The 8,250-nt window shown below is 66.9% G+C and overlaps 2 protein-coding genes across 6 annotated transcripts in view; both read left to right on the top strand.

The window, feature by feature from the left end:
• The window catches only part of TMEM98 (transmembrane protein 98), a 4,431-nt gene extending 3,368 nt beyond the window's left edge, over nt 1-1,063 (top strand). For both annotated transcript variants that reach the window (XM_041461971.1, XM_041461972.1), the window contains 2 exons: nt 276-335; nt 856-1,063. In XM_041461971.1, the coding sequence (XP_041317905.1) occupies nt 276-335; nt 856-1,063 (268 nt within the window). The remainder of the gene's footprint in view (nt 1-275; nt 336-855) is intronic.
• A 1,880-nt stretch (nt 1,064-2,943) lies between these two features.
• GRN (granulin precursor) overlaps nt 2,944-8,250 on the top strand; it is a 5,660-nt gene continuing 353 nt past the window's right edge. Inside the window, exons 1-12 of one of the 4 annotated variants that reach the window (XM_041461967.1) lie at nt 2,944-3,017; nt 3,861-3,964; nt 4,038-4,109; nt 4,209-4,293; nt 4,378-4,481; nt 4,564-4,711; nt 4,790-4,896; nt 5,451-5,565; nt 5,646-5,743; nt 6,304-6,546; nt 7,313-7,555; nt 7,894-8,202. In XM_041461967.1, the coding sequence (XP_041317901.1) occupies nt 3,875-3,964; nt 4,038-4,109; nt 4,209-4,293; nt 4,378-4,481; nt 4,564-4,711; nt 4,790-4,896; nt 5,451-5,565; nt 5,646-5,743; nt 6,304-6,546; nt 7,313-7,555; nt 7,894-8,202 (1,614 nt within the window). In that variant the 5' untranslated portion in view covers nt 2,944-3,017; nt 3,861-3,874. The other 3 variants (XM_041461970.1, XM_041461969.1, XM_041461968.1) reach the window with 3 other exon arrangements.

The following is an 8,250-nucleotide window of genomic DNA, read 5'->3' on the forward strand; positions in this document are numbered from 1 at the left end:
GGGGGGTCCTGAGGCACTGGGGGGGGACACTAGGGACTCTGGAGGGAAACCTGAGGACTTTAGGGGTGTCCAGGGACTCTGAGAGGTGTCCCAGGGCCCTGGGGTAATTTTGGGACTCTGGAAGGAGTCCTGGGGTTCTTGGGGGTTCCTGGGGCTCTAGGGGGGGGGGTACCAGAGTTCCAAGAGGCCTGGGCTGGGGTGGGTGTGCTCGAGGGACAGTGTTAACCCCAGGGGTCACCACAGTGTCCCTGGGGTTAACACTGTTCCAACCGCAGGGTGGACGACGTGGTGAGATCCATGTACCCCCCGCTGGACCCCAAACTGCTGGATGCGAGGTGACAGCAGCGGGAAGGACAGGGACACTCCTGGGTGGGGGATGCCTGTGGGTGGGGACACCCCCCCATCCCATATGACACCTCTGGGGACAACCCCACTCTGGGGACAAGCCCAGTCATCCAGCACGACAGGGAGTGAGCAGATCCCAGAATATCCCAGGTAGGGAGGGACCCCAAGGCTCATCCAGTCCCACCCCTGGCCCCCCAACAATCCCACCCTGGGCATCCCTGGCAGCTCTGTCCAACCCCTCCTGGAGCTCTGGCAGCCTCAGGCCTGGGACCATTCCCTGGGGAGCCTGGGCAGTGCCAGCACCTCTGGGGGAAGAACCTTTCCCTGAGATCCATCCCAACCCCCGTGACACAACCTCAGGCCATTCCTGGGGTCCTGTCCCTGGTGACCACATGCCAGCTGGGGGCCATGCTGCTGCTGAGGAAGCCACGTGGGGCAGGGCGGTGACAGGGCGGTGACAGGGTGGTGACAGGGAGGTGACATCGCAGTGACAGCCCCGTGTCCCCGCAGGGCCGCAGCGCTGCTGCTGTCGGTCAGTCACCTGGTGCTGGTGACCCGCAGCGCCTGTCGCCAGCCGGCCGCTCGCCACTGGGTCGAGCGGTCACTGGCGGCCGCCGAGGAGCACATGGCCGTGCTGCGCCAGGCCGCCATGGCCACCGAGCCCGAGCGGCCACCGGCCCCCGGCGAGCCCCCCCGCCAGGAGCAGTCGGCCATCTGACCCCAATAAAGGCCCCGTGTGCCCCCAACCCCGCACGGCAGCTCTGGGACGGGCTGGTGATGTGGTGTCTGCATGGAGAGGGGTCTGGGGGGGAATGGGGATGTTGAAGGGGAGGTTGGGGTGCTAGGGAGGGATTGGGGGGCTTGGGAGGGATGTGGAGGGGTTTAGAGGGGATTTTGTGGGGTTGGAGGTGGATTTGGAGGGGTTGAGGGGCTTGGGAGGGAGAGTGGAGGGGGTTAGAGGGGTTTAGAGGGGATTTCAGGGCGCTGGAGGGGGATTTGGAGGGGCTGGGGGGTCTAGGGAGGGAGTGTGGAGAAAGGTTGGAAGGGGACTTTAAAGGATTTTGAAGGGTTTGGAAGGTTGGAGGTGGTTTGGGGGGTTGGAGGGGGATTTGGAGGAGTTGGGGTCTAGGGAGGGTTTGGGGGACTTGGAGTATGGGGTTTGGAGGGGTTGGGAAGGCTGGAGGTGGTTTGGAGGGTTGGAGGCAGATTGGTTGGGGTTGGGGGTCTAAGGAGGGGTTTGGGGGGCTTGGGGGGGAGTTAGGAGGGGTTTGAGGGTTATAGAGAGGATTTCAGGGTGTTGGACCAGGAATTGGAGGAGTTGGGGGTCTAGGGAGAGGCTGGGGGGCTGGGAAGGGAGGGTGGAGGCAGGTTGGCATGGACTGAAAGATATTTGGAAGGGCTGGGAAGATCAGAGGTGGTTTAGGGGGTTTGCAAGGGATTTGGGGTGTTGGAAAGGGAGGTTTGGGGGTTTAGGGAGGGTTTGGAGGGAGTTGAAGTTGAGGGAGTTTTAAAGAGGGTTTAGGGGGTGTTGGAGTGGTTGGAAGACGTTTGGAGTGAATTTCCTCGGACTGGGGGGTGATTTGGGGGGAAATGAGGGAGTTAGTGTAGGAGGGGAAATGGGAGTTAGGGAATGTTTGGGGTTTGGGGAGGTGGAGGGGGTTTGGAGGGGCATTAGGGGAGCTTGGAGAGGGATGGGAAAAGCTTGGACAGGGAGGTTGGAAGATTTGGGGACGGTTGGAGAAGTTGAAGTGGTCTTTGGGGCACAGGGGGTTGGAGGGGATTTGGAGAGGATTTAGGGGCACTTGTGGGCATTGGCAGGGAGGATGAGGGAGCTGGGGAGCAAAGACTGGAGTTTTGGGAGGGTCCGGGAGATTGAGGAGGACTGGAGAGGGCTGTGGGGACTGGTGGAAGTTTGCGGGGGTTGGGGAGAATTTGGGGGGCTGGAGGTCCTGCCTTCCCTGGGAACAAGGCCTGGAGGGCTCCAAGGGGCAAAACACTGAGACAGGGCAGGGGGGGGCCGTGCCCTTGATGGGGGTCTGTGCCCTGACAAGGGGTTTCTGCCCCGGGGAGGGGGCCCGGGGCCGCACAGGAGGGCTCGAGGCTGCAGACAGAGGGGTGCCTGCCCGGGCTGGGGGATCTGTGCCCCGGGCAGGGCGGTCTGAGGGCTCCCTGTGCCCCGGGCTGTGGGGTGCCCCCTCGGGCAGGGCGGTCTGAGGGCTCCCTGTGCCCGGGCTGTGGGTTGTCCCCTCGGGCAGGGCGGTCTGAGGGCTCCCTGTGCCCGGGCTGTGGGTTGTCCCCTCGGGCAGGGCGGTCTGAGGGCTCCCTGTGCCCCGGGCTGTGGGGTGCCCCCTCGGGCAGGGCGGTCTGAGGGCTCCCTGTGCCCCGGGCTGTGGGGTGCCCCCTCGGGCAGGGCGGTCTGAGGGCTCCCTGTGCCCCGAGCCCCACCCCGCGCTCTCGCCGCCCTCAGCCCCGGGGGGGGGGGCTGCGATCACGTGATCGTCCGTCACGTGACGGGGCGAGGCGGCCGCTGTGCCCGCCCTCTCACCCCTGACTGGCCAATGGCAGCGCGGCGGGCGCGGCTGACGGCCAATGGGAGGCGGGGGCGGGGCTTGCGGCCAGCGGTGGTTGGGGGGGCTTGCGGCCGGGACCGGGAGAGGGAACTGGGCGCGCCGGTGGGTACGGGGAGCGCGGGGGGACGCGGGCACCGCCGGGAGGTACTGGGAGCACTGGGAGCTGCCCGGAGGAACTGGGAGTCACGGGGGCCACTGGGAGACACTGGAGGAACTGGGAGTCACGGGGGCCACTGGGAGTCATACGGACGACTGGGAGGTGCTGGGAGCTTTGGGAGGAACTGGGACTTAAGGGAGGAACTGGGAGACACTGAGAGTCGTGGGGTAACACTGGGGTTCCCCGGGAGGTCCTGGGAGTCATGGGAGAGCACTGGGAGTACTGGGAGTCCCTGATGGGAGGCGTACTGGGAACACTGGGGGCAGTGGGGGTACTGGGAGAGCACTGGGGGCAGTGGGGCTACTGGGAACACTGGCGGTACTGGGAGTCCTGGGGCTACTGGGAACACTGGGAGCACTGGGAGTACTGGGAGTCCTGGGGGGTCGCGGGGGGGGTGCAGTGACACCAGGGTCCCCCCCCGACCCCCGCCATGGGACACAAGCCCTGTGACCGCCCTGGGCGGGGCAGGAGGTGCCCGCAGCGGGGAAAGGGAAGTGACAGTGACAGTGATTGTGGGATGGGGGGCGGGGGTGCCCGTCTGGCGCCGCAGGGAGATGTTATCGGGGTGCGGTTGGGGTGCCACACACCGCAGGGCCCCCCCGCTGTCCGTGGGTATCCCCAGCACCCCGAGGTGCCCCCCAGCACCCCAGGGTGGGGGCTGCCTGAAGGGGTGGGGCTGGGACTTTCCCAACACACGGCTGAAAGAAGAAGTGAGATTTGGGGGGCAGAGCCGCCCGCCCACTGAGTGAGAAGGGAAACTGAGGCCGGGGGTTCGGGGGGTTCCGCAGGTGCCCCCAGAGCCATGAGGACCCTCCTGCTGCTGTGGGTGGCCCTGGCTGGCGCAGGGGCCCAGTTGCCCTGTCCCCATGGGGAACCCTGCCCCGTCACCCCGGTGAGTGTGCGGGGTTTGGGGGGTCGGGGGGGCCTCAGCAGGGGATGTAACCCAACCCCCGCTGTGCCCCCAGGCCCTGCCTGCCCGCAGTGCAATGGGGTGCCAGGACAGCTCATCCTGCCCTGCTGGCTGCCAGCTGCCAGAGGTGAGCCCCCTTCCCTGTGCCTCAGTTTCCCCCCTGTCCCTGCCATTTGGGGGGCACTCCCTGACCCCCTTGCCCTTCCTCTCCCTTCTCTTTCCCCAGAGTGTCCCCTGCGCCGGGGGCCACCGCTGCTGTCCCCGAGGGTCCCACTGCAGCGCTGACGGGGAGTCCTGTGTCACAGACCTGGGTACGGGGACACGGGGGGTGGCTGGGGGGCAGGGTGGGCCTCGAGGGAACAGGATGGACACGGGGGTGCCACCTGTCTCCGCAGCCCCCCGTGCTGTCCCCTGTCCTGACGGCCAGTCTGAGTGTCCCGACGATGCCACGTGCTGTGTGACGAGCAGCGGCGCCTGGGGGTGCTGCCCCATGCCCCAGGTACGGGCTGTGGGGACACGGGGACGCTGAGGGGGGGACCTGGCACGGCCATCGCTGTGACGAGCACGGCTGGCACCCACAGGCCTCGTGCTGTGCTGACAAGGTGCACTGCTGTCCCCACGCCACCTTCTGTGACCTGACCCGCGGGCGCTGTGTGTCTCCTGCCGGTGACACCGACGTCCCCCTGGGCACAGCCTTCCCTGCCTGGAAGCGCCACCCCCCCGCCCCAGGTAAGGGGGGTGCCCTGGGGGTGTCCTTGCTGTGCTGTGCCCTCGGAGGGGACGCGGTGACACCGTGTGTCCCCTCAGTGGCGCTGCGCCAGGTGCTGTGTCCCGATGGCCGCTCAGCGTGTCCCGACGGGGCCACCTGCTGCCAGCTGTCCCCAACGCAGTACGGCTGCTGTCCCCTGCAGAACGTGAGTGCTGGCACAGCCCTGGGCACCCCGGCATGGGCAGCTGTGCCAAACCTGTACCCAGCACCCCAAACCCGCCACACCCCAAACCAAGCACCCCCTGCCAGGCACCCCAAGGCAGCCACCCCTCACTGGGCACCCCAGTCCAGCACCCCACACCTCAGCATGCACCACTCACCCCGTGCCAGTCCATGCAGGCACCCCATTCTGGGCACCCCAATTCCAAGCACCCCACAGTGATGCCAGGCACCCTATTTTGGGCACCTTGTCCCTATCACCCCACAGCAGACACGCCTTGCTGGGCATCCTGTGGTGGACACTGGGCCCTGGGCACCCCACCTGTGCCATGTCCCATACCAGGCACCCTGCACTGCCCCCCGTGCTAAGCACGCCCTGTCCTTGTCCCCAGGGTCCCTGTCCCCCCATTTGTCTCCCCCCAGGCCGTGTCCTGCAGTGACGGACAGCACTGCTGTCCCAAGGGCACCTCCACGCCATGTCCCCTATGCTGTGCCCCCTGTCCCCATCCCAGGGCCCTTGTCATGCTGTGTCTCCCCCAGGCCGTGTGCTGCAGTGACGGGCAGCACTGCTGTCCCCAGGGCACCACCTGTGACCTGATCCACTCCACCTGCACCTCCCTGGGGGGCTCTGCCTCTCTGGCAGCACTGCCCAGAGGTAAGGCCCCCCCAGGAAGCAACCACCCCCTGTCCTGTCCTGGGGAGGGGACACCAGCCCTGACTGTCCCCTGTCCCCAGCTGGTGACGTCAAGTGTGACGAGGGGACAAGCTGTCCCGATGGGAACACGTGCTGCAGGCTCAGCTCTGGGGCCTGGGGGTGCTGCCCCCTCGAGCAGGTACAGGGGTCCCCTGTGCCCCCAGGACACACAGATGTCCTCTGTCCCCCTGGGTGGGATGAGGGCAGCTGTGTCCACTGAGAAGGACAAGGGTGGGGATTCCTTGAACTTGCCCAGGAAAAGGTTTGATGTCCCCTGTCCGCCTTGGGAGGGACAAGGATGGGTTCCCCTGTGTCCCTCCAGAACTGGGAGATGTCCCCTGTCCCCCAAGAGGGCTCCCATTCTCTGATGTCCCGTGGGGAAGGGTGACACTGAGTCACTTTGACATCCCCCAGTCAAACCCCCAGTGCTGACTGGGACGTTTGGAGCTCCAGTGGCAGGAGGTGGTGAAGGGACATGAGGCCACCAGGATGCTCAGGGACCTTCCTGACTGGGCCCCCCGGGGGGGGGGGGGGGGGTCAGTAGTGATGAGGGGTTCCCATATCCCCCCCTCCTCACTGTTGGGGCAGGGACTGGGGATGGCAGGAATGGGCAGGAGGGGACATGTTTGTCCCCCCTTCTGTGGAGCTGGCAGTCCTTTGGGGGGTCCCCTGTGCTCAGCCCCTGCTCTTTTCCCCCAGGCCGTCTGCTGCCCCGACCACGTGCACTGCTGCCCCCAGGGCTACACCTGCGACCCCGAGGGGGGCAGCTGCCTGCAGGGGGGGGGCACCCGCCGGCCCTGGGTGCGCAAAACCCTGGCACTGTCCCGGGGGGGACAGGTGACATCGGGGAATGTCAAATGTGATGAGGAGACGAGCTGTCCTGACGGGAGCACGTGCTGCCGGCTGAGCCTGGGCACCTGGGGGTGCTGCCCCTTCGAACAGGTGTGGGGGGCTCTGCCCATGGGAGTCCATGGCTGTGTGGGGTGGGGGCCCTGGGGGTGCACCCAGGGGAGTGGGGGGTCCTGGACTGAGCAGAGATTCCAGGGGGTCCTGGGGTGTCCTTGGAGGGAGGGACATGGCTCAAGGGACCCTGAGTGGGGCACCTGCCTGGGGACATGGGAATGTTCACAGGGCACAGTGACCACCTGTCCCCTCAGCAGCCCCATGGGCTGGGGGTCTCCTGTGCCCCGAGGGGACAAAGGCCAATGTTCCCTTCTCCCCACGAGGGTCAAGGCCAGGTGTCCCCCTTTGTTGCTTGAAGGATGAGGGCAGATGTCCCCTGTCCCATGGGCAGGGTGAGGGCAGGTGTCCCTTGTCGTCCAAGAAGGACAGGGTGGGCTCCAAACCCCTCATGTCCCTATGGGACACAGGGCCCCTTTGCTGGCCCCCAGCCCCAGTCGGACCCCCTCTGCTAACTGGGACCAGTTTGGGACTCGGGGGGCGGGAGGTGACGGAGGCACACAAGGCCACTGGGGTGCTCAGGGACAGGAGGATGCTCAGGGACATCCGTGTGTCCCATGGAGGGGCAGAAGCATCATGAGGTGGTCCCCATATCTGCCCCCCTCAAAGTGGGGATGGAGGCAGGCTGGGTCTGGGGGGACACGGAATAGGGGAGGGCAGGAACAGGCAGGAGGGCACTTGTCCCCTGGAGGTCCCCAGCTGTGTTGCTGGGGGTCCCCTGTGCTCAGCCCCTGCTCTTTGCCCCCAGGCCGTCTGCTGCCCCGACCATGTGCACTGCTGCCCCCAGGGCTACACCTGCGACCCCGAGGGGGGCAGCTGCCTGCAGGGGGGGGGCACCCGCCGGCCCTGGGTGAGCAAGACCCCGGCGCTGCCCTGGGGGGGACAGGTGACATCGGGGAACGTCAAATGTGATGAGAAGACGAGCTGTCCTGACGGGAGCACGTGCTGCCGGCTGAGCCTGGGCACCTGGGGGTGCTGCCCCCTCGAGCAGGTGTGGGGGAGTCCCTGGGGGTGGGGGCACCCCAGGGGTGGGGTGATGTCCCAGGGAATGAGGATTTAGGAATAGAATGGAGGGGGTTGGGGCAGCGTGTGACTGTGGGGGTGGCCCTTTGGGGACAAGTAGGGCTGAGAGGGGCAGGGACATGGGACACTCCCACATTTGTCACTGGTCCCTCCATGGAGGCTCTGTGGGCAGGGTTTGGCACAGTCCCTGGGTCTCTGCTGGGGACACCTGACGTACCTCTGTCCCTGGTACCCAGACCCCTGTGTCCCGCAGACACCCGTGTCCCCCAGTGTCACCGCACTGATGCCATCCTGTGTCCCCCCCAGGCCGTTTGCTGCGGGGACCACAAGCACTGCTGTCCCCGGGGCTACACCTGCAACGTGGCCACCGAGAGCTGTGAGAAGCTGCTGGCACCCACCCCACTGCTGCCAACCCCCTCAGCCCCCCGCCAGACCCCCTCTGCCCCCCGCCAGGCACCCCCTGCCCCACTGCGAGCCGCTGGCACCCACCTGGGTGGCCTTGTGCCCTGTGGTGCCACTGGCTCCTGCCACGGGGGCCAGCGGTGCTGCCAAGCCCGGGGAGGCTCCTGGGGGTGCTGCCCCTTCGCCCAGGTGAGTGGGGGGACACCGGGGGGGGGGGGGGGGGGGTTACCCCCCCCCCCCTCTTCTTCCCCCCCGGGGGCC

The sequence above is a fragment of the Pyrgilauda ruficollis genome, unplaced genomic scaffold (assembly GCF_017590135.1).
Source record: "Pyrgilauda ruficollis isolate IOZ18807 unplaced genomic scaffold, ASM1759013v1 scaffold159, whole genome shotgun sequence".
Classification (NCBI taxonomy): Eukaryota; Metazoa; Chordata; class Aves; order Passeriformes; family Passeridae; genus Pyrgilauda; species Pyrgilauda ruficollis.